The following is a 24,998-nucleotide window of genomic DNA, read 5'->3' as shown; positions in this document are numbered from 1 at the left end:
AATAGCTCGTTTAATTCATATAATTATAATTAATAAATTTATTCATATAAGTTATGTATTTAGCCTAATTTCCGACCAAGTAAGTATAAGTCAATGCGGTGCACACTGCACATGAAGTAACGCTCAACATCGGTCATACTCATATACTCGTTTACATGTAGGTATAATTTTCATTCAATCGACGTCACCTCGTTTCAATGTGCAGTGTGCAGCAAGAGAAGCTGAGCAGAGCAGCTCGCGCTCGCTGGCGTCTAATTAAAATAAATCCTGCGCGAAGTGCAGAATTTAGAGCGACGTTTAAGAGAGAAAAAAAAATAAATCAAATTAAACGCCGCGCTTTGATACACCGTAAAGAAACCAGTTACGTTATAAATTAAATTACGCAATTTCTTAACGTTTATTTCCGCGTTAACACTATACAAGTATGTGTATCTGTATAGAGGTAGAGGTACCTGCGAGTTATGAGTGGAGTCTTGATGCTGCGGACTGGCGTCGCCCGAAATACCGCTATCGCCCGATTTATCGGTTAATTGATGATGGCCGGCGTGAGGATGCGGTATTTGTTCTTCGATCAGCATTAAATCATCTTCTTCGCTATGCACCGGACTTTCCAATGCGGATAGTAATCGCCACGCTGCGGTCGGACTGAACCTAGGTATGTCTAGTTGTTTGCGAGGAAGCGTTGGCCGCAGTTTCAACGAGATTCCGGCCGAACTCTGCCACAACAACACGTACACGAGATTAGATTATAGTAAATATAATTGAAATTCTAACGCTTTTAAAATTGGGTAACATGTAATGGATGTGGAAGTAGAGGTATTTGTATTTTGTAGATATATTTACATCGTCGTTGGTCGGTTCGCTGGAAAAACTCTCCGATGGCGAGGTATTGCTGACTACTGCTGGTGATTTTTTCAACGTTTCGGCGAACTTATCGACGATTTCGTTCGTGTCTCCGTTCACGAGTGGTTCGGGTTGCTGGGCGTCGGATTCCATACCGAAGTAGAATTTTTTCACCGGAGCGGATGGTTTTTCTTGTTTTCTGTGTGAGGAAAAAATCGAATTAGCTCGATTAGAATTTGAAAACCAAAAAAAAAAAAAATGGGAATTTTTCTTTAATTGATTTGATTTGATTAGAAAGAGTCCAGAGAGTGACCAAATTACTCGTAAAAATGTGGTCACAGCAGAGTTATGACACTAGAAATAATTGTTGATGAACAAGTTGCCTACCTTAAAAACTAAAGGGGCAAATGTACATAGGTGGGTAGTTTTTAAGAAAATCATTTTTAATGAATTTTTGACGAGTGGGCAGAGAGGGAAGGAAGGAGAATACGCTTTGAATTGAACGAATTCTATCTCCTTAATTATTGCTCAGGATTAAAATTCTATAAAAAATCAAAAAATTATAAAATCTGCCAAAATTAGATACTTTTTAAATTTTAGTTCGAATGAAAAAATGTCACTATGAAAATTGAAACGCTACAAAGTGTGAGCTACTTGGTGAATCAATCTCAAGTAATTTTTTCGAATTTCCTTTCAGTGTAATGACGAAAACTTCATCACATCACCATTTTTGTAAAATAAAAAATAATAAAAAAAATACATATAAAGAAAAAGATGAAAAAAAAGGAATCGAAGACAAAAAAAATGATGGTGAAAAAAAGGAAGAAAAATGAAAAAATTTAATACTAAAAAAAGAGAAGAAAACAAAAAGAAAAAAAAATTTAAAAAATAGTGACGTGATGATGAAGTAAGTTAGGTAGAGATGAAAATGAAAAAAGTCAAACTACCCAAAAAAAAGTTATATGGGTATCAAAGTATACTAGATTTTCCAAAATGTGCTGAATTCCGATTTTAAAACATGTTTAACCCTAAAATCGACCTCGAGTCTCCTACAAAAGGACTTGGGGGGCCAATCTGTACAAGGGACCCCAAAATACACCGCCAGCCAAATTTTCAAGCGTTGAAATTCATTATAAATTTTTTTACGAACTCTGAATAATTCAAATTTAAGTCAAAAATGGGGAAAAAATCAAAATATCACCAAATTTTCCAAGAAAGCTAAAATTTGGTTTGTACTCGGCTTTCGACCTCCATAATGGATTGGTTATAATAATTTGGGACTTTTCTGGAACCTCCAGCGATTTTCAGAACTCTCCAGCGTTTAAAAAAACGACATGAGGAGGGTAAAAATGAAATAAACTTGAATTTGCCATCTTTATGACACAAAATATTCATAAAATCTTCTTGGACTGTAAAATATTCTCCAGTGATTGTTTTGGGGAAAAAAATGAAAAATAAAAATCATGATCTTAAGAGGCCAGACAGGATGGCGGACAACCTTGAGAAGCCAGACAGACGGGTTAATGACCTAAAGAGATCAGACAGACGGACAAACAACATTAGGAAGACAGACAGACTGGTCAATGACCTCAATAAACCAGAAAGGAAGACAGACGACCTTGAGAAGCCAGACAGATGGGTTAATGACTTTAAAAGGCTTGACAGACAGTCGGGTTAACCTTTAGAGATCAGACAGGCGGACAAACGACATTAGGAAGCCAGATAGACTGGCCAACGACTTTAATATACCAGAAAGGAAGACAGACGATCTTGGGAGTCCAGACAGACGGATCATTGACCTTAAGAGACCAGAAAGGCCGACAAAAACGACTTTGGGAAGCCAAACAGAGGGTTCAATGACCTCAAGAGACTAGACAGGAAGACAGACGATCTTGAGAATCTAGACAGACGGATCATTGACCTTAAAGAGACCACAAAGGCCGACAAAAACGACTTTGGGAAGCCAAACAGAGGGTTCAATGACCTCAAGAGACTAGACAGGAAGACAGACGATCTTGAGAATCTAGACAGACGGGTCATTGACCTTAAAGAGATCACAAAGGCCGACAAACGATTTTGGGAAGCCAAACAGAGGGTTCAATGACCTCAAGAGACTAGACAGGAAGACAGACGATCTTGAGAATCTAGACAGACGGGTCATTGACCTAAAAAAGATCAGAAAGACAGACAAACGACTTTGGGAAGCCAAACAGAGGGTTCAATGACCTCAAGAGACTAGACAGGAAGACAGAAGATCTTGAGAGTCCAGACAGACAGCCCGCAGACGAGTCAACGACCCTAATACACCAGGAAGAAAGACAGATCATCTTGAAAATCCATACAGATGGGTCATCGATCTTAAGCTGAAATCAAAAAGACTGACAGACGACCTTGAGAAGCTAGACAGGGGGTTCAATGACCTCAAGAGGCCAGACAGGAAGACACATACGACATAGATAGTCCAGACAGACGGGTCGATGACCTCAATATACCAGAAAGGAAGACAAACGACCTTGAGAGTCCAGACAGATGGGCCAATGACCTTAAGCTGAAACCAGACAGGTAGACAAACGACCGTGGGAGGCCAGACAGACCGGTCAATGACTTTCACCGACCAGTAAGGAAGACAGACAACCTTCAGAGTCCAGACAGACGGGTCAATGACCTTAAGCTGAAACCAGACAGGCAGACAAACGAACTTGGGAGGCCAGACAGGCTGGTCAATGACTTTAACCAACCAGAAAAGAAGACAGACAACCTTCAGAGTCCAGACAGATGGGTCAATGACCTTAAGCTGAAACCAGACAGACATACAAACGACCTTGGTAGGCCAGACAGGCCGGTCAATGGCCTTAATATACCAGAAAGGAAGACAAACGACCTTCAGAGTCCGGACTGGTGGGTCAATGACCTTAATCTGAAACCAAACAGGCAGACAAACGACCTTGGGAAGCCAGACAGACCGGTCAATGACCTTAACAGGACCAGACAGGAAGACAGACAACCTTCAGAGTCCAGACATACGGGTCAATGACCTTAAGCTGAAACCAGGCAGGCGGACAAACTATCTTGGAAAGCCAGACACAGGGTTCAATGGCATCAAGAGACCAGACCGGAAGACATACGTCCTTGAGAAGGCAGACAGACAGAGCATCTGAGTGCAGCCGGGATCAACTTGACCAAAAAACGTATCCATGATTTGAAACTTTTCTTGGAGAAGAGACTGTTTTCCCATTTTTTTCAAAAAAAAACCGGAGAAAAATTTGGATTTGATCTCGCTCAAAAATATTTTGAAAGTATGTGCATCAAATCAATCGAAAAGGCCACAAAGGTAGTAAATCCGAGTTTATCTAAGCGCTTAATTTCATTTTCACCCTTGCTCACTCGAGTCATTTCCTTTTTTCAAAAATTGGAAAACTCAAAAAACCGCTAGAGGCTCTGAAACGAATCGAAACCATCACCGATCGACTCAGGAGGTCGAAAATAGGGTACAAAACAAATTTCAGCTTTTTAGGTCAAGTTGATTAAATTTTGACTTTTTTCATTTTTGAACCAAATTTAAACGTTTAAAAATTCAATGAATTCCAGCAAAACCTATTTTAGCACTTGAAGGGAGTTTGGAGCCCAAAATATCGAAAAATTTAGTGTAGTTTTCAGAGGGCCTAATTTCGATTCTGAAACTCGTTTGACTTGCAAATCAAAATTAATACCCCAAGAAAGAGACTCGAGCGTCAAAATTAAAAAAAAAAATCCAGTCAATTTTGATTTCGCATTCCTATAAAAATTGTTCATCAAAACCTTAAAATCACGTGCGAATTTTTCGAAAAATTTCAAAATTAATAATAAGGCAAAAAGGTAAAAATTTGGGCCCTTTTCGCACGATTTTTTTTTTAAATTAGAAAATCCAAAAAATTGCCAAGGGCTCCGAAACGGCTTAGAACCATTATTAATTGATTCGAGAGTAGACAAAATATGTAGAAAATAAACCAAAATTCTGATTTCTGTTTTACTCACATCAAATTTTGATTTTTCTCTCACGAAGATGGGTCAAACACCTAGAAATGTCTTTAAAATGGGAGGGGGAGGGGGGTTGTATGGACTTTGACAATTGAAATTTCCTTCGAAGGTGTATTTTTTGGATGATTTTTTCGTTCTTCTGAGTCCAGGCTACAAATTTATTTGCTGATTGAGATGTCTCTCTTAAAGGGAACTTATACTTAAAATAATTAAAAGTCAAAAAAATGGCAAAAATTTCAAAAAAAAAATTAAAAGCACTTGAAAATTTTTGAAAAGTTTGAAAAATTTTAGAGCTACTAGAAGCTTTATTCTTTACAGTTTTACTTGAAAAATGAAAAAAAAAATGCTTGAGTAATTTGAGTAGAAATACCTACTTTTAAAAAATTGTGTGATTTTTCAAATGCTAAAATTCAGATAAATTTACTCGACTCACTTTTCTGGTTCTTTTTTCTCGGTGACTTTCCGATGAGCGAATTTTTCCGACGAGACTCCATTTTGTACGGGAGCTTTGGAATGATTTCGTTGCTCGATATCGTTCCTTTTATTCGCATCTTTGGGCGGTCGACTTCGATAAGCGTTCGACGAGTGATTAACGTTATTGGCATTAGACTTGATGCCATTTTTCAAAGGTAACTTTTCCGGCACATTGTGTGCCTTTCCATTGGGCTTCCTTAAATCGGAAGCGTGCGATTTGGAAACTGGTTTTTTGGCCTGAGAGATGTTCTCTTTGGAACGTAGAACTGGCGAATTATGCGGACTATCGGCAGCTTTACCGACCGGTGGTTCCCGTATGGCTCGTTCTCGCAGTTTTGCTGTGAGTTCGTCCTGTGAAGAGTTGAAAAAAGGGTTAAGTATTAATATTTCAAAATAAATGGGGAGGTTTTTCATTTTTTTTTTCAAACTGAGTTATTTTCCCCTGATCTTTGAGCATTTGAAAGCCAAAAATTCAAATTTTTGAAATATGGATTAGCACAAAAGCTATGAGGAAGATTTGAGAAAATTTTTCTCAAAATTAACCTCAATACCTATATCAAAACCCATGTTTCGAAAGAAGCAAATTAGATAGATAACTCTCACATACTTGGAACTGAGGTGATGACAAACTACGCTGCAGCTGGCCTGGTACTTGACCTTTGTACATTTGCGAGTACGAATTCGGTGCATATTTATTGACCGCACCATGATCAAACGACGGACGTTTAGTTTCGGCCCTGGTTTTGAATAATCGAGACCTTCTGGATGGCGTAGTAACGTCCGAACTATCGGCCGAGGTTTCCCATCGATGATACGAATCTGGAGATGAACTATCAGCCTGTGGATACCAATCACTTATCAAGACTATGTATGCGTACGTCTGTCTATCTTTTTTTTTTTTCTTATTTTATTATTATTATAATAACAACGACTTGGTCGCAACTCGATGGTAAAAGTATATAAGGAGATGAAAACCTGCGCGAAAAAAATATTCTAGTATAATGAAGATGATGAAGACCACTTACGCTATTATTATGCGGCGCCGGAGGGGCTTTGTATTTCTTTCTCGATCTGCCAATGCGAGCTTTTACAGAATTATCGTTATTATTGTTATAATAAGTTTGGTTGGTTTGAGGCATATAGTTGCGTTTTGCGTCTCGTGTATCTCTTGTGTAACGCAGGTCCGGCTCGCTGCCGTATAATGTTCGCCGGTAATCTTGGCCATTTTGAAAGCCACCGTTACGGAATCCCTGTGGATGAAAATTAAGCAAAAATTAGCATACTATTATGTGGGTAGATACCTAGTTAGTTTAAAGAACATATTGGAAAAAAAAAACAAAAAAAATAGAAACAAAACTCAAGTTTCAGTGCTTTTAGAGCCGGATTTTCTTAAGAGAACCACTATGGAAAGATGGCTAAATGCGACAACTTTTCAATCAATAGATATAAATTTAAGTATGCAGAATATTTTCCAGGATAATTTTCACTGTCACATGAATTTTGAAACGTTCTATCCAATATTTTTCCAAATTCAAATAAATTTTGTAGGTACATAGATTGAGATAATTTTTTGGCACTAAAATTTTTTTGGACAATTTCAAAATAATTTATCAATTGTAAAAATAGTTTGGAAATTATTCAATTAGACTGCAATTCTAAATTTTAGCAGAAAATGAGTGAATATCTGATCAATTTCGAACTTTTTTTATGGATCCAATTTGAACTGACCAGATCTAATCGAAATATATTCTGATCAAAGTTTAAATTGAATAAGGTCTGTTCAGACCCGATATGATCCAGAACAGATCCGATTGGCTCTTATCAGACAATTTCAGACCTGATCAGATCCGGACATTCCATGGATCTATCTATGTAAACCTGACCAGATTTAATCAGATAAGAGATTCGATGAGGTTATAGAGATCTGTTCAGACCTGATTGGATTCAGTAGGAGAGACCTGATAGGATCTGTTCAGACATCAGGCAAGATCAGATCTGACCTGATCCAAACATTCCATGGATCCAATTGAACCTGACCAGATTCTAATCAGATCGATTTATTGATAAGATTAATCAGTTCAGACTTGATCAGATCCAATAAGAAAAACCTGATTGCATTGAATCTAATCAGACAAGATTCCGATCCGATCAAATTCACACATTCTGTGGGTCCAATTTGTCTTGACAATATCTGATCAAACCAGTTTATGATCAGATTAGATTTGCTTTCAACAGATCAGACCAAATGTGACCTGATTAGATCAGGTTTTGATCAGATTAATTTGGTCACACTTGATCAGATCCAATAAAAAGGATCTGATTAGATTGGATCTACAGAGACCTGATACACCTCAGACAAAAGATCAGATTCGATCAGATCCACACATTTCATGGATCCAATTCAACCTGAGAAGATCTTATCAGACTGGGTTATGATCAGATTAGATCTGTTCTCAACAGATCACACCAAATTTGACCTGATTAGATCAGATTTTAATCAGATTAATCTGTTCACACTTAATCAGATCCAATAAGAACGATCTGATTGAATTGGATCTGATCAAACCCGATACTTCAGACAAAACAGATCCACATACTTCATGAGACCAATTTCATCTCAGAAGATCTGATCAGATCAAGTTTTGATCAGATTAGATTAGTTTTGACGCAGATCAGACACAAATTTGACCTGATTAGATCAGGTTTTGATTAGATTAATCTGTTCAGACGTGATCAGATCCAATAAAAATGATCGGATTGGATTGGATTCAAGTAATCAGACCTGATACCTCAGAAAAGAGATCAGATTCGATCAGATCAGATCTGCTCATTTTATGAGTCTAATTTGACCTGAGAAGATCTGATCAGATTATGTTTTGATCAGATGAGATCTATTTTGAACAAATCAGATGCAATAGGAAACACTTCATTGGATCTGATCAGACAAATGATGCATCTGATAAATTTTGATCTGATTACCTAGATCAGTTCAGACCTGATTGATTAGATCCGATAGGAGAAATCTTTGTCTCATCTGATTAATCAGGAAGCTAGGATCTGATCAATTTATCAATTTTACCAAAAATTAACTTATCATTCAAAAAAAAAAAAATTGAGTCACAAAAACCAATTATACCTCAACTCAACAAAAATAAAACATTGAAAAAACACAGGTTGAGGTAGGCTTATTTTTTTTTAAAATTGTAAAATTCACAGTAAAATCACTTGAAAAAAAAAAAATTATAAAAGTTGAAAAACATTTACAAAATTTTATAAAAGCCATATATGTAAACATAGTAAAACTATATAAATTAGCATTAAAATCAGCAAAAAAATATCCAAAAATTGATATAATGTCAAAAAAGTGGCCCAAAATTTCATAAAGATTTGTGAGAAATGTGTTTGAATGACATTAAACAATGAAAAATGATGAACAGTTAATGAAGAACTACAAAATTTGAGCAAAATGTCGCTAAAAATGTACAAAAAAATTGATAAATTGCTGGCAATTGTTTCAAAAAAAAATCATTAAACATCAAAATTCAGCCATATAACAAGTCAAAGTACTTCCTATCATAAAAGCTTTGAAATCAGTAAAAAAAACTACAAAAAATGAATTAAATAGCAAACAAATTCTGAAAAAGTTAATTATAAAAATGAGTTGAATAAATTTTGTTAAAATGTCACCCAAAATTGAATTGCTAAAATTCACCAAACATGGCAAAATTTTAACAAATAAATTTCAAAAATGCCAAAAAATTGGAAAATTTGTTGAAAATTGCAAAAAAATAATGAAATTTTGTGCAGTAAAAGGAGTGAATTAAATCAAATGTCACCAAAATTGTCTGAAAAGTTGACAAAATCACACGTATTAGTCGTCTACCTCGAAAAAAACCACAAAATCGACAACATAACAGTAAAAAAAAAACACCAAAAATTCACTCACATCAACAAAAATGAATTAAAGCACCATTAAAACTGCAAAAATTAGTATTGAAATCAGAAAAAAATTGACTAAAAATGTACCTACAAAAGATCAAAAATTTGCAAAAAGTTGAGAAAAAACAATCAAAAACGTGTCAAAATATCTAAAAATTGTAGAAAACTGCTAAAATTATTGAAAAGTTGTTTAAAATTAGGTACAATAAATTGATCAAAATGTTTGTCAAACTGGGCATAAGTTTTCAAAAAAATCACAGTAAGTGGTTAGATATTTTCAAAAAAGGTAGTATAACGCTAGAAAAACATCAAAAATTTGCAAAACTGCAAAGTAATGCGACAAAAATGATGTGAAGTATTGTAAAAAATGGAATAGTAAAATCATAATTAAAATTTTAAAAATTTACGTAACAAAAATACTTAGATGAAATACGAAATAACTAGCTAAAAATTTTGAAAAATAAAGGAAGTTGAAAATAGATAAAAGTTAACGAAACATTGTAAAATTTAAGCCAACTATCCTAAAAATTGTGGTAAAATATCAAAAACGTTGCAAGTTGATATGAAACTTGGGAAAAACTATTTAGCTACCTAAGTAACATGTAAAGCTAAGAAAATTGACAAACAAAAATACAGATGAAAAAATGAAAAGACGAAAAGGTGAAATGGCAAAAAGACGAAATGATGAAAAGTCAAAAAGACAAAAAGACAAAACGATGAAAAGTCGAAAAGATGGAAAGGCAAAAAGGCAGAAAGACAAAAAGATAAGAAGATAAACAGGCGAATAGGCGAAAAGACAAAAAGGCGAAATGGTGAAAAGTTGAAAAGACAAAAAGACAAAACGATGAAAAGACGAAAAGATGAAAAGTCGAAAAGATAAAAAGTCGAAAAGATGGAAAGGCAAAAAGGCAGAAAGACAAAAAGACAAGAAGACAAGAAGATAAACAGGCGAATAGACGAAAAGACAAAAAGGCGAAATGGTGAAAAGTTGAAAAGACAAAAAGACAAAACGATGAAAAGACGAAAAGATGAAAAGTCGAAAAGATGGAAAGGCAAAAAGGCAGAAAGACAAAAAGACAAGAAGACAAGAAGATAAACAGGCGAATAGACGAAAAGACTAAGAGGCAAAAAGGCGAAAAGACAAAAAGACCAAAAGACAAAAAGATGAAAAGAGGAAAAGGCAGAAAGACAAAAAGACAAAAAGATGAAAAGGCGAAAAAGCCAATAGATGAAAAGGCCAATAGATGAAAAGACAAAAAGACAAAAAGGCGAAAAGACGTAAAGATGAAAAGGCAAAATGGCAAAATGGCGAAAAGATGAAATGATGAAAAGTCGAAAAGACAAAAAGACAAAATGATGAAAAGACAAAAAGATGAAAAGGCAAAAAGACGAAAAGGCAAAAAGGCAGAAAGACAACAAGACAAAACGATGAAAAGGTGAATAGAAGAAAAGACAAAAAGGCGAAAAGACAAAAAGATGAAAAGACGAAAAAGCGAAAAATTTAAAAGATGAAAGACAAAAAGACAAAAAGATGAAAAGGCTAAATGACAAAAAGGTGAAAAGATGAAAAGACAAAAAGGCGAAAAGACGAAAAATCAAAAAGACCACAAGATGAAAAGATAGAAAAGAGACGAAAAGATGAACATATGAGAGCTTCTCTCATAAAGAAAATCCAGCTACATAAAACTACGAGTAAGTACTAAGTATTCATTTTCAACTTTGACATACCTGTACCGGAGGCTCAAAAGCATACGGTTTACGACCACTTATGGTACCGCCGTTGTGTAAAATGGCTCCATTATCAGTAAGACGAAGTTTCTGACCGGGTATCCGGTCGGGTAATACTTTGAAAGATGTTGTTCGTGGGAAGGAATGAGCCCACGAATGAGGAGGCCCTTCGACGAGAGTCGCTTGTTGCTGATGGCCACTCCCTGAGTTGCCCATGCTCCGGTATCACCAGACTTGGCATTACATGACTTGAGCGCCTGGTTTTTTCTTCCTTCTTACATCTTGGTTCGGCGAATCTGTTTCGAATACTCTGTAACAAAAAAGCACAGTGCGTATATTGCTTATGGGCTGTTCGAAATATCAACTCAGCACCGTCGTCCTCGTCGTGCCGACCATTTGCTCGCTTTCGCGCACGATTTCGTATAAAAATTAATAAATTTATAAGAGAAAAAACCCCTCGAGAAAATATCAACGCGCTGGCTATACAAATAGGTAGGTATATAAGGCGCTAAAGAGAAACTTTTCAAGTGTTGTAGAGTTGGTATATAAGTATAAGGAATTGATAAACTAGATATAGAGAGGTAGAGGTATGTACTATACGATGGTTAATTACGAAATTTCAAATAAGTACGAGTACTTTAGCAACTGCAGGCTTCGACAGTCGAATGCAATTACGCAGGTTTTTCCCTTTATTGTATGCTAAGTATATTTATCGAGACTGTAACAAATTAGCAAAGCGTGTTTTACGCTAGTCAAGTTCAACGCGGCCGCGTGTCGTGTGTAATACCTTAAGTAACGCGTGTTCATCTAATACTTGTATACTTATGAGGAAGAAACTGTTATTTGATCTGATATTTTTGACAGATTCGCGATTCGCGAGCCACTCTAGGCCACAGTAGGTAGGTAAAGGTATGCATATGATACGACCTGACAACTAGGTCGATCGTATACTCACGTTGCACATCCACATTTAAGATGCTCTCAGAGATTCCTTAGAGTAAGCTCTAGCTGTCTCCTGTCTCATAGTTTTATAAGATTATGTATGTATAGGTACAGTAGTGAAAAATTCCAATCTATTGACTCTATTAAGAGTATGTGTAGATACTTAGGTAAATGGCGATGATTTAGATGAAATTTCTGTTTCGTAAAATATCGATTCGATTCTTTGTACAATGGTAATTTATAAAATAACTTTTCAGGTCGTTTCCGTATTCGAGCGTGATACAAACAACCTTCTAATGTAACATCGCTCGTTGTCTAACTCTAACGCTGCTATGCTAACAAAATACCAGTACACGTAGATCTTTCTGTTATTTTGCTAATTAGATGCGTATACGAGAAGTCGAGAACGTTAATCCTACGAGAATACCGTTAGGCAAATTTAATAACATATTTACCCATCATCTCACAGAATTTATTATTTTTTCAATTTTTTTTCTTCAAAACCGAAGCATGAGAGCTTCGGACGTACTTACCTTATTTTGCAAAGTTAGAGTTTTCCATCTCCAATCCCCCGAAGTTGTTCCCTCTGGTGAGAAAATAATTCCCTATTTTTTAATTTTCCCCATCTGCGAAAAAAGTGGTTCTGGTTTCAATCAAAAAATGATTCATTAAGAAGGGCTTTCGAAAATAATTTGGTGGGGATACATCGATTTTTTTCTCAAAAATTCAAATTATGTACAGTGCAATGAGGGGGGGGGTGTATGGAAATTTTGGACTTTCAACTTCAATTTAGCGTCCCCCTCAGAAAAGAAATACAAAAAAAAGGCCTGGTTCTGGTAACCTCCCTTCCAGTAGAAAAAATCAACTTTAAAAAAAATCAATTTATCAAAATTCTTTGTTTTTAAAGTCAGCATTTTTTAAACAACCCCTCTTTCAAGAAAAAACTTTTTCCAGCCCTTCGAACCATAATTATAGGCTCCTCCAAGCTTGACAAAATCAGAAAAAATTAGAATAAATCAAAATCACGTAAATTTTTTTGGAAATATCTCAGCAGTTCCCCATTAGAATTGTCTACATAGCCCCCTTTTCAAAAAAAACATCTCTTTGGACCCCCAAATGATGTTGACTCTCTTTTATGGAGCTCCTCAAATTTGAGGAAAATAAAAAAAGATAAAAAATTGATGTCTGTGGAAATTTTTTGAACATTTTTCATTTATGGGCAGAATCTTTTTAAATAAGTACAATTTTAAGAAAAACCTGCCTCCGCGGTCTCCCAAATGATGTTAAAATTGAAAAAAAAAGTAAAAAAAAAATGAAAAATGATATTTTTTGTGCCATTTTGAAAATGTTTGATTTCTAGGCATAGTACTTTTAAATAACCACATTTCCAAGAAAAACCCTTCCTTGGACCTCCAAATGATATTGATCCCTTTGCATGAAGCTCATAAAGTTGAAAAATATGAAAAATAAAATTAATGTCTGCAGGTACATACAAATTATTTGAAAATTTTTCATCTCTGAGTAGAATACTTCCAGATACATATTTCTTTTTTCAAGAAACCCCTTCCCTCAGTCTCCCCAACAATGTTGGTAACACATAAAAACCCCCACAGTTGAAAAATATAAAAAAATAGTATTAAAAAAAAATTAATCTCTTTTCTGGGTTATTTTAAATGACTTTTCTTCGAGAAAAAACGTCTTTACTTGTTGTTCCACTTTTTTTATACCATGCAGAATTGCAGATGTATCAAAAATATTTAACAGTATTTCTAATGAAAATACAAATAAACCAAATGTAAATTTGAAAACAAAAAAATTAAAATTTCAATTTTTTCATTTCTTTTGTGTACATGTATTTTGAAAACTGAAGAAGGGGTAGGGAGGCTTTCTGGCGCGACTTTTTTTTCACTGAAACATGTCGGAGAATTTTGACCAAATTCAATGGAGATATATTTATTCATTTTGAGTTAAAAGTCACTAAGAAGGAATGTTTGCTCCGAGGGTGCCCCAAGAAGGGAGATCGTAATTCCTCAAAGAGAGGAAATTTTTGAAAAAAATCGTGATTTTTCGCTTTAGCCCCTGCCCAATCTGTTTTGAGAAAAGTGGCCTAGTCCAAAAAGATAGTATCTGAGATTCTGTGTCGACCTGGGCCATTGAGATCAAAATCCAAGACTGGTTTGCTAATATTTTCTAGTAAGCGGTTGAAAATTTGCAAATCGCTCATTTTCTGGTAAATTCGTATTTTGACATTTATTTTTCTCAAATACGTCGCATTAATTAAGTATGCTAAAACATCGAAAGGCATAACTTTCACAAAGCTAGGAAAATATTTCAGAATTCAGTATTGTCCATTTTTTAATTTCAAAAAATCGAAAAATTGATGTTTTCTGCTAAATACTTGCATTTTTCTCAATTTTTTAAGATTGGCAATATTGAATTAATGATCAAAAAATGTGCACAACTGTGTTCCAAAATATTTCTTTGAAATTTCAGGTTCTCAAAAACATTTTTTTTTAGATTTTTGGTAAATTTTTCAAAATCAAATTTGGGTCAGAAAAGTGAAAAAAATCGATATTTTTACCAAACTGACCCAGAACGCTAAAATTTTGGTATGTACATTTCGAATCACTGCGAGCAGTCTGGAGTCTCTATAGCAGATTTTTGAATGTTTAAATTAGGCTACAACAAAATTTTATCCAATAAAGTTGAAAAGACAAAATTTATTAACGTTGATTTAAACATACTGATTCGACTGAAGTGATTTCAAGTCGTTCTGGAGCCTCCAGCAATATCCTAGAACTTCAAGATTTTCAAAAAATTCGATAAAAACTACCACATTTCCAGCAAAAGCTAATTTGGACAATTTTATGACACTTATTGAAAACCTGGAATTTCCAAAATGTGCCCGAAGGCTTCAGGATGACTTGAAACTATTTCCAATCGACTCAGCATGTTGAACTTTGTGTATAAATCAAATCTTAGCTTTTCAATTTCATTGAGTGAAATTTTGTGAAAATTTCTGGTATAAAAAATCTACTGTAGCCTTCAGAACCACTCATAATAAGGTTCGAAACTGTTTCCAATCGATTTGGGAGGTCAAAAATAGGGTACATACCTACCAAATTTAAGATTTCTAGGTCAATTGCGTGAGATAGATTTTGATTTTTTTGTTCATTTGGCACAAATTCAATTTTCAAAAATTCAATAGAAATCGAAAAATGCTTTTAAAAGCGTCTGTTTGTAGTTTTAATAATACCTATCGTATGTTCTTTCGATTTATAGTATTTGTTCACTTCAATAATTTTTCTACTGATTTGGAAAGCATTTAAAAGATATGGACTATAATTTTTGGATTTTTGGAATACTTCTATTTTTATCTTAATAAGGTTTTTTTCAGTAGGTAGCTAGAAAAAAAAGTATCAAAAATGGGCAGATCACCCCCCCCCCTCCGGCTCTAAATTAAAGTATTATCCTCGCATTTGACTTCTGAATAATATGAACTTGATTTTAAAATGTCGTGAAAAATTTGACTTCTAATTTTTTTCAACTCATATCTGTTCAATTTTTGAACTATTTTAGGGAAATTTAAATCCTTGTAGAATCATTAATTTTTTATTTTGTGAAGGTGAATTTTTTTGGGGTTAATCCATAAAATGCCCCGAGGCAATTATGGTCGTTCAAACTTTACATTTGCATAGTGTTTTGTTGCCCCCCCTTCCACCAATCATATTCAAAATAGAATTGTAGAAAAATTATTAATAATGAGGCCAAAAATGAAAAAAATCTTGGTTTGACTCAACTTTTTCAAACAGGTAAAAGCCAAAGTACATTTTTCCATTTTATTATTTTTTTTCGACTTAATGAAGCCTTCTTACTACAACTTGAATAATTTTTTCAACCGAACTAAAAAAAAAATACAAGGACCAAAATTTTTTGATTATTTGCATAAGTAGATATTTTTTTGGTAGTTTTTTTATTATTCAATTAAAAACAATTTTGAATTGTTTTTAAATTCTAAAAAATTGATCAGAAATCACCTCTAGGTTCTAAACATGTGATTGCAGTTTTTTGTCAAAAGGCAAAAAAATAACATTCTTCTGATATTTTTCCTGACTTTTGAGCTCTCATTAATACGATTTATGTAACTTTAATCAACAAAGGTGCTTTCACAATTTTTCAATTTTAATTAACCTAAAATGCAGCTAGGTACGTGGTTCAACGAGCACACTACTCACAATTTTGAGCTGCTAAACCGATTTTTTCAATTTTTGGAAATTTTTTTGAAAATGTTGTTCGTGAAAAAACTGGAAAAAAATAATGAAAATTTGCCATTTTTGGCACCCCTTTTTAATCAAAATTTTTGGCACTTCGTCACATTTTTTTTTTTACCAACAATAGTTCAGTGGCAAAATGTATATTTTGGGCGATAAGCGGCAAATTATGATAAAGCTTTGAAATTTGGTATGATGAACAAGGACACCAAAAGAAAATTTTTAAGCCCGGGAGGCAATCGCCAAGTCCCATAGGAGGGGAATGGGGGTGATTTGGGGGAGGGTTCAACCCCCCATTTTTCCAAATGGGGCTAACGGGGCGATATTGGTGTCAATTCCATATGATTGAACCCCGCTGAGTTCGAAAATATCATTACTTTCAAAATCTGAGGAAGAGGCATGCCTCAAATTTGAGATTTTCTGAGTGAAGTTTTGGCATTTTTCTCAAAAATACCCCAAAATTACAGTTTTTTAACCCTAGACGAGACGCTGGCCTTCCATCGACATTTTTATGGTCATTTTCGGATTCTACAGGTCAATTACAATGCGAATCGACCATCAATACTTTCGCATACCTCTACCGTGGGTGTACAGAGGGGTCTGAAGGGGTTAAAAATTGACGTTTTTTCGGCATTTTCTCGCAAAAATCGGGGTTTTTGAACTGTGCACCGGATACAATTAGTGGGAGAAGGTTCTAATGTCGATTTCCGAATACTACAAAGCAAATGCCATCGAATAAGACTCGGAGGCACTTTTTACACCCCTCCTGGGAGGTAGTAGAGGGGGGTCAAATTTGACCCCTATCATTGCTTATGTTGAATCAATTTTAGAAATGTAATCAACGTAAGTGTACATTTTTTTACTACCGAGGTAATGATGTCTGTATTAATGTTTTTTGTACCGTCGAACCGAAATTTGCAATCATTTTTTCGATTCCAAGGGGAGGGGGTGAGACCATACAAGGGAGTAGGTCTACTTTTCACAAAAAATTGACATGTATATCAAAATATAGGTTTTCAAGGACGCTGATTTCAGAAATGCTATCAATTTTTCATTTTGGTTGAAGCTAAGGGGATGATACTACATTCAAGGGGTGGGGGATGAAATTTTTCACAAAAAATTGACATGTATATCGAAATGTGGGTTTTCAAGGACGCTGATTTCAGAAATTCTATCAGTTTTTCATTTTGGTCGATCTCAAAGGGATGATATAGCATTCGAGAGGTGAGGGATGAAATTTTGCACAAAAAATCGCCATGTACATCAATCTTTTTCTTTCAATTACGTTTTGTGTTCCGGCTCAGAGAAGTGGGAGTTTGAATAAATAATTCGACATAATTTTGTTCAAATATTTCCGATTATTCGTGGTATTTATGTGAGTGGCTCGTTACCAGATGAAAATTTTTTTAGAATGAAAATTGTGGCATAAAAAATTTGTGCATCTTGAATATGATTTTACTATTCCTTAATCATGATAATTCAACAAGCCTTTCATATCTCATTTTTTCATTCCAAAGACACTATCCCCATGGAAATGTACGCTTATTAGACCTCCCACAAGTATAATGTGAGAATGAGGTTGAGAAAGCTAACCGAGGAAAAAGTTGAAAAAATATTTTTTTATAACTCCCAATGAAGTGAAAAATTAATACTCATTTTGTCAAAAATTGTATGAGTAGCACAAGCTTTCTTTTCTCTAATCCAGCATCATTCCCTTGGCTCAAACCCAAATGAAAAATCGATAGTATTTTTGAAATCAGCATCCTTGAAAACCTACATTTCGATATACTTGTCGATTTTTTGTAAAAAATTTCATCCCCCACCCCTTGAATGTAGTATCATCCCCTTAGCTTCAACCAAAATGAAAAATTGATAGCATTTCTGAAATCAGCGTCCTTGAAAACCTATATTTTGATATACATGTCGATTTTTTGTGAAAAGTAGACCTACTCCCCTATATGGTCTCACCTCCCTCCCCTTGGAATCGAAAAAATGATTGCAAATTTCGGTTCGACGGTACAAAAAACATTAATACAGACATCATTACCTCGGTAGTAAAAAAATGTACACTTACGTTGATTACATTTCTAAAATTGATTCAACATAAGCAAGATAGGGGTCAAATTTGACCCCCCTCTACTACCTCCCAGGAGGGGTGTAAAAAGTGCCTCCGAGTCTTATTCGATGGCATTTGCTTTGTAGAATTCGAAAATCGACATTAGAACCTTCTCCCGCTAATTGTATCCGGTACACAGTTCAAAAACCCCGATTTTTGCGAGAAAATGCCGAAAAAACGTCAATTTTTAACCCCTTCAGACCCCTCTGTACACCCACGGTAGAGGTATGCGAAAGTATTGATGGTCGATTCGCATTGTAATTGACCTGTAGAATCCGAAAATGACCATAAAAATGTCGATGGAAGGCCAGCGTCTCGTCTAGGGTTAAAAAACTGTAACTTTGGGGTATTTTTGAGAAAAATGCCAAAACTTCACTCAGAAAATCTCAAATTTGAGGCATGCCTCTTCCTCAGATTTTGAAAGTAATGATATTTTCGAACTCAGCGGGGTTCAATCATATGGAATTGACACCAATATCGCCCCGTTAGCCCCATTTGGAAAAATGGGGGGTTGAACCCTCCCCCAAATCACCCCCATTCCCCTCCTATGGGACTTGGCGATTGCCTCCCGGGCTTAAAAATTTTCTTTTGGTGTCCTTGTTCATCATACCAAATTTCGAAGCTTTATCATAATTTGCCGCTTACTTACAGTTTGCCACTGAACTACAAAGAAAATGTAATCGAATGACTTGGAAAATTCAGTTTTACACCATTGCTGAACCTCCAGCCTGGTTTTAATTTTTTCAAAAATTTCACATTTGCAACGGAAGCTTTAAAATGTTTTAAAATGTAGTTTTTTCAAGTTTTTTGGGCTTTTATTCAAACACATCAGGCAACATCTGAATAAAAAAAACCTACTTTTGTTACACCATTTTTTTGAATTTTACTTTTAAAATTCTTTTGAAATTTACAATTAAATATGTACAATGTCAAAAATTTTGCTTTACTTTTGCACTGCCACTCCTGGAATTTTTCAGTAGAGGTGTCCTTAATTAGAGCACCAATCATGAGCTCAAATTCAATTTTGCCCCATGGACACTTTGAAATTTCTGGAGAAAACTGAAAACTCGGCGGAGCCTCCAGAATAGTGTACAACTGAACGCTTTCAAAGGTGGAAGAGGGAGAAAGGAGTATTGAAATTGAATAATTATTAACAATGGTTCATTTCTCTTCAGAAAAAAGAATAGTTACCCATTTATAAAGCAGTAGAAAAATCGTCATAAAATCATTTTTAAAAAAATTTTCAAACATTTTCCAAAACTTCAAAAATGAACTCGAGTATATCCCAAATTTTGGTAACTGGCGTCTTACAACATGCTCTTCCCCTCCAACTCGGTTTCCTTCAAATCGCAGGAGAGATTCAGTATACAAAAATTACCCTCTTATTAGTCCAAAATATCACATCCATCTTTTGAGCAAAATCTCTCCACGAAATTCCAATCAGCCATTACAAGAACCTGATTATACTTATCACTCCAGGACACTAAAAAAAAATCACAATTTCCAGCATTTCCAGCCCATCCATGCACACATCTGCTTCATCATCCGCCCCATACATCTCACTAAGCCATCTCTCGTAATAATACTCTTATAAAAATATACAACACCGCAGACAGCACGATATTTTTTTTAAAAACCTGGCATACATTATCTCTTCCTGTTTTTCGCTCCACATGTCACCATCGTCGTCGAAATATTTCCTGAAATACTGGAACCAACTCGAGTGTCGAGTCGAGATCGAGAATGAGAATTCGCGCGCGCGTTCCATGATCCATCCAGCAGATAATTCATTACCACTTGAACCACGTTACGACCTTGTCTGAAGACAACTTGTTACCTTACCATAGAATTTACCATAGAGAAACAGTAACCTGGCTTCGAGCATATATACCTACTACACACAGTAACAATGTACAAAGTAACGATGAAGAAGAAATATAAAATGAAATGGAAAAAAAAACTGCATTTAAACAAAACGTTGGTAGAGGACTTTCGCCGACACATGAACTAACCAATCAACTTTCTTTCTGAACTTGCTATTAGCGCATTTACAGGTAAGGTAAAGTAACTGGTATTAAGCTTATACTAGACGATGGCTTATTATAACTAGCTTATAGGTATCGTAACACCCAAATGGTCATCGTATATATATAGTCGTATTGTCGATTTAATTCGACTATTAATTTCTCTTTCAGTATGACAACTTTTTTTTCAAGCAAACAATATGGAATACTTGCTCTTGCTTTTTTGCTCTTCTATCACGTTTTATAATCGAAACCAGTTTGATAAACGAGAGGTAGGTTGGTAGGTAAATTTGCATAATTCTAGACTCATTTCTTGCTGGTCGTTTTCGAATCATCCATGCAATATAATTATCGCCGAGCAGATAACAGTCGCGTCGTCGCGGTTTTTTTCTTCTTCTTCAAACAATTACATAAATAAAGATGCAAATTTGTGTGTATAATTTATAATAATATATGAAACCTGCATCGCAGACGTACTCGTAAGAGTCGTAAGTACACAAGATCAAAAGGAAATGATGTTCTTATATTTTCTCGTTAAAGCATCATCGTACTTACTACGAGTAGCTCTGGAAGATTATATTTTTTCTTTACATAATTTACCAACTCGGGTTAACGACCATTGATAAAAAATATCCAGATCGAAATTCATCTCAACACGTGACGAGCTGGTTAATTATTATAGAAAAAGACAAAAGATCTAAGAAGCTAAATCTGCCTATATAATAATTACCTGATAGGTTCGCGAGCAACAGGTGGTAATCGAGTAGAAAATTCGACTCATCTATGATTTATACACCTATTTTCAATAACTAGGTATACAAATAGGTACGTACCCAATCTATAAGGAGAGGGCAGGGAAAAAAAATGTGAAATTGTTCCAAAGTCTCTCTCTCTCTCTCGTTTGCTGTTGGTGAATGATTGTATAGTGAAATTTTACACTTTCTAATTTTGCACCAACCGATCAATTAAAGAATATCGAAACTGATTAATTCGCAATATGAGAACTCTTCGTCGCCCGTTACAAAATATGTATCATCGAAAATAAGTATAAAAAGTGTTGGGTATTTCACGATACGACGACGAACAACGATGTTATAATGATAGTGTTTCTCTATTTGACTTCATCGACTAACCCAAATACTTCGTAGACTATCTCATTTTTACAACGAATTACTGGTAAATAAGGTAGGATGGGCGAGCTTGGTTATTTTCAAGTCGATAACTTGGCCACTTGAAGTGTTATATTTGTAGATAGGTACTCAATAATTACTTATATATTTTGTTTGCATTTTGCGTTAGTTTTCTTTTTACGTAAGTCTTTGAAATATTCGCTCGAAATTTACCATAGATAGATAGACAGATAGGTAGGTAGGTAAAGTATTGGTAGGTAAGTATAAGCTTGAGGTTAACACGTCGATAAACTATATCTATCTATCGAGTCGAGGAGCGTTGAAACTGTATTAACAAAAATTTAACCTGTAATTGTTCCATTTTAGCGATGTTTATGCAAGCTTAAGTATGACTGAGTAATTATATTTGTAAAGTTAGGTAGGTATATGGAAAATGTTTCGTAATAGGTATACGAACGAGCGTAAAAATGTAAGAAAAAATAAGTAAGCATTGCCTCACGACGACTACGACGACGACGAGCAACGAGCACTCGTTAAAAAATATTAACCTACCCAAACCCACCTAAATTATAAAATTTTAATATTTTCCGTATAATTTTTTTACTTACGTTTACTTAATGCTGTAAAAATTCAAATATTGAGCCTGTGGCGGTGTAATATTATGCAATATGCGAAGAAAATCGCTGTGTAGGAGTTTTAACACGTGTGAAGTGTTTGTAGAGGTAAGTATATTTTTGTATGAGTGCGTGAAATTTATTTTACAACGTATTGGAATTTTTATAAGTGTTTAGGTGAAAAAATTGTATGTGTAAATAAATTTTATTTTTGTGAGGTTATTTAAAGATGTGGAAGTGGAAGTCAGGTGCATTTTTTTTTCTAACGAGATGCCAAAGAAATTGATTGTGATATTACGAAAACTGTAAAGAGACGATTTTTTTGATGAATGGGCTTCTCAGGACCAGTGACGTAGGGAAAGGTGTAGGAGGAGAGAAGAGGTCTTCATCCAAGGTACATGTAGCATTTTCAGGCACACAATTCTTAATTCAAGTTGAACTTTTTATTTTCCAATTTTCCATTCAAAATATTAAAAAACAAAAGTTTTTGTAATTTTTCATCTTTTCATTTTTTTTTTTTGTTAGACCCTTTGTTTTTCTCAAAAAAAACACCAATTTTTTCTGGCAAAAATCGATTTATTTTTAGCTGAAATTATATATCTCAGAAACAAGCCACCTGAAAGAATGAATCACACTCTACTGATAGATAATTGTTTGATATTGTGAAAAAACCTTGTGTTTTTCTTTATTTTAATTATAGATCACCTACGAGCCAATCAATCAGACTGATAACATCGAATTTCAACGAAATCAAGTTAGGTAGATCAAAAAAGTATGCCACAAAATTCGTAATCAGAATTTTAATGTGTACGTGAAATTCAAAAAAGATGCAAATAATTAAGCCCAAATTATTACTCAATTTCAAGCTTCCTAATCTAAAAATAACCATTTTTGGATCATTCCTGGAGCTTTTTAGTAAGATTCAATTTTCCGAAAGAATTTCAAATTATTCCGGCGGCTGGAGGGAGGGGGGAGGGTAAAATGAACTTCAACGCTCGTAATTCCGGTGTATGCTTAATTGCGGATCTTCTAGATTGCTTTAAGTATGGTATGGTACAATTGGTACAATGCCACTGCTCATTTTGGGCCCTTACACAGCAATTTGAAATTTTGGGAGAAAATTGAAAGCTTTTTGAAGGTTTGGAAGCCTGAGAGGACTCAAAATTGAGATTTTTAAAAAGGAACAAATGATATACCTATCTAAACAAATAAATTATTTTTAGCATTTTTGTTCCAGAAATTTGATTTTTTTCTAGAGGTGACTTGGAATTTTTCGTTAATCAAAAAATATTTACTTTTGAATCGAGAAGCCTGAAATATAAGTACAAATTAAGTTATTGTAGGTGCTGGTTCTATTTTTGGAAAATTTCCGTGAAAAATTGAAAACTTGCCTGTACAGGCTCAAAAATGGCTCAAAAAGTATATGATCTATTGTTTAATACTTCAAAGAATATATCAATAATCAGTTTTTTAAATGTTTTTTCAACTTTTTAAAAATTTATCGAGTTTTTCGATTATTTATTTATTTTTTATTTATTGTTAGCATCAAAACAAAATGTCCTAATTTTTTAGTACCTGAGTATTTCCATAAAAAATGTCATTATAACGTCGTTTGTCTTCTCAATTTGTTGTTGTTGTTGTTTTTTTGTTAAATCAACAATACTTTAAATATTTTTTCATTTTTGACATTCCATTTGAATTTGAATTTGAATTTCTAAAAAATAATTATGCTTTGAAAATATGTGTTCAGATGTTTGATTTTAAATATTTTTGTTTGATTGTTTTCAACATCATCAAAAAAGAGCTCAGGTTTTTCAATTTTCTGTGCCTAAGTTTTCAAATCATTTTAAAAATTACGATCGTTCAATAAGTAAATGGTCAGAAAATTTTTTGAAATAAGTACCTACCTTCTATAACTAATCAAATTTTCAAAAAAAAACAACAATTTTTTTACATTTTTTTTTTGAACATTTTTTTTATTTTTAAAACATTTTTTCGAGTCTTCACCTCGAATTTTTACGTATAGCTTTGATGATAAAATATCGACTTTAAAAATTCTAAAAAAAGGTATCTTTCCAATGTTTTGAAATCTTTTTCAATACTTTGGAGATTTTTGTGTTTTGAAAAAAAATGTTCTGATAATTTCTGAAACTTAAGAATAATGTCTCAGAGCAAAATGATGCCAATTTTTTGGTCAATATATTTCCAGTTTCAAAAACTCAAAAATTTCGATAAGTTTATTTTGGCTACTTTTTTTAATTTTGTGAAATTGGTAATAATGACCAAAAAATTGATCAACTGCGGTCATTCTCCTAACCTAGCTATTACCTATTGCCTTCTCACATGCTCTAAAATTCAGTTTCTGTTCTATATTTCTTTGTAAGACCTTTGACATTTCTCACAAAACTGTTTTCTGGGCTAAAAAAATCCGAAAAATTGTATTTTTCAACACAATCATTCAATTTGAAAATTGAGCTGTTTCTAAATTTCAGTCACAACGTAGGTAAAAACAAAACTCTCTGGAAAAAAAATTCAAGTGAGAAGTAAATTTTATGCTGAATGATTTTTTTCAAAAATCGATTTTTCACAATTTCAATATCAATGTTATTTTGTTTGTTTGTTTGTTTGTTTGTTTGTTTGTTTTTTTGAATTCCCAAATAATCAATTTTTTAGGGAAAAAAAACAATCTAACGACTCCACAAAAAAAAATGAAGGAAAACGAATAGATATTTACAAGTATATTCGTTTTTTCTATGAGCTGAATTTCTTTTCGAGATATTTTCAGTAAAATTCTGAAAAATTTGACTTCGTTGACAATTTTTTTTTTGAAATTTGCTAGAAAAAATCTTCAAAAGTGATCCAATTGGAAGGAGAATTCCCATTGAGACAAATGACACATT

General features: G+C 34.1%; 1 protein-coding gene across 4 annotated transcripts in view; it reads right to left on the bottom strand.

The window, feature by feature from the left end:
• LOC135845371 (uncharacterized) overlaps positions 1–24,998 on the bottom strand; it is a 160,438-nt gene that overhangs the window by 6,779 nt on the left and 128,661 nt on the right. For 3 of the 4 annotated variants that reach the window (XR_010558739.1, XM_065363873.1, XM_065363874.1), the window contains 6 exons: positions 11,002–11,311; positions 6,360–6,584; positions 5,942–6,172; positions 5,294–5,685; positions 844–1,042; positions 453–716 (listed from right to left, as the gene is read on the bottom strand). Coding sequence is in view for 3 of the 4 variants with exons in the window: in XM_065363873.1 (XP_065219945.1) it covers positions 453–716; positions 844–1,042; positions 5,294–5,685; positions 5,942–6,172; positions 6,360–6,584; positions 11,002–11,217 (1,527 nt within the window). In the remaining variant the exon portion in view is untranslated. Of the gene's footprint in view, positions 1–452; positions 717–843; positions 1,043–5,293; positions 5,686–5,941; positions 6,173–6,359; positions 6,585–11,001; positions 11,312–21,187; positions 21,398–24,998 lie in introns of those variants that run through there. The other variant, XM_065363875.1, reaches the window with a different exon arrangement.

Source organism: Planococcus citri, chromosome 4 (genome assembly GCF_950023065.1).
Source record: "Planococcus citri chromosome 4, ihPlaCitr1.1, whole genome shotgun sequence".
Lineage (NCBI taxonomy): Eukaryota > Metazoa > Arthropoda > Insecta > Hemiptera > Pseudococcidae > Planococcus > Planococcus citri.
The sequence above is the reverse complement of the archived record's forward strand: the minus strand, read 5'-3'. Positions and strand labels throughout refer to the sequence as shown.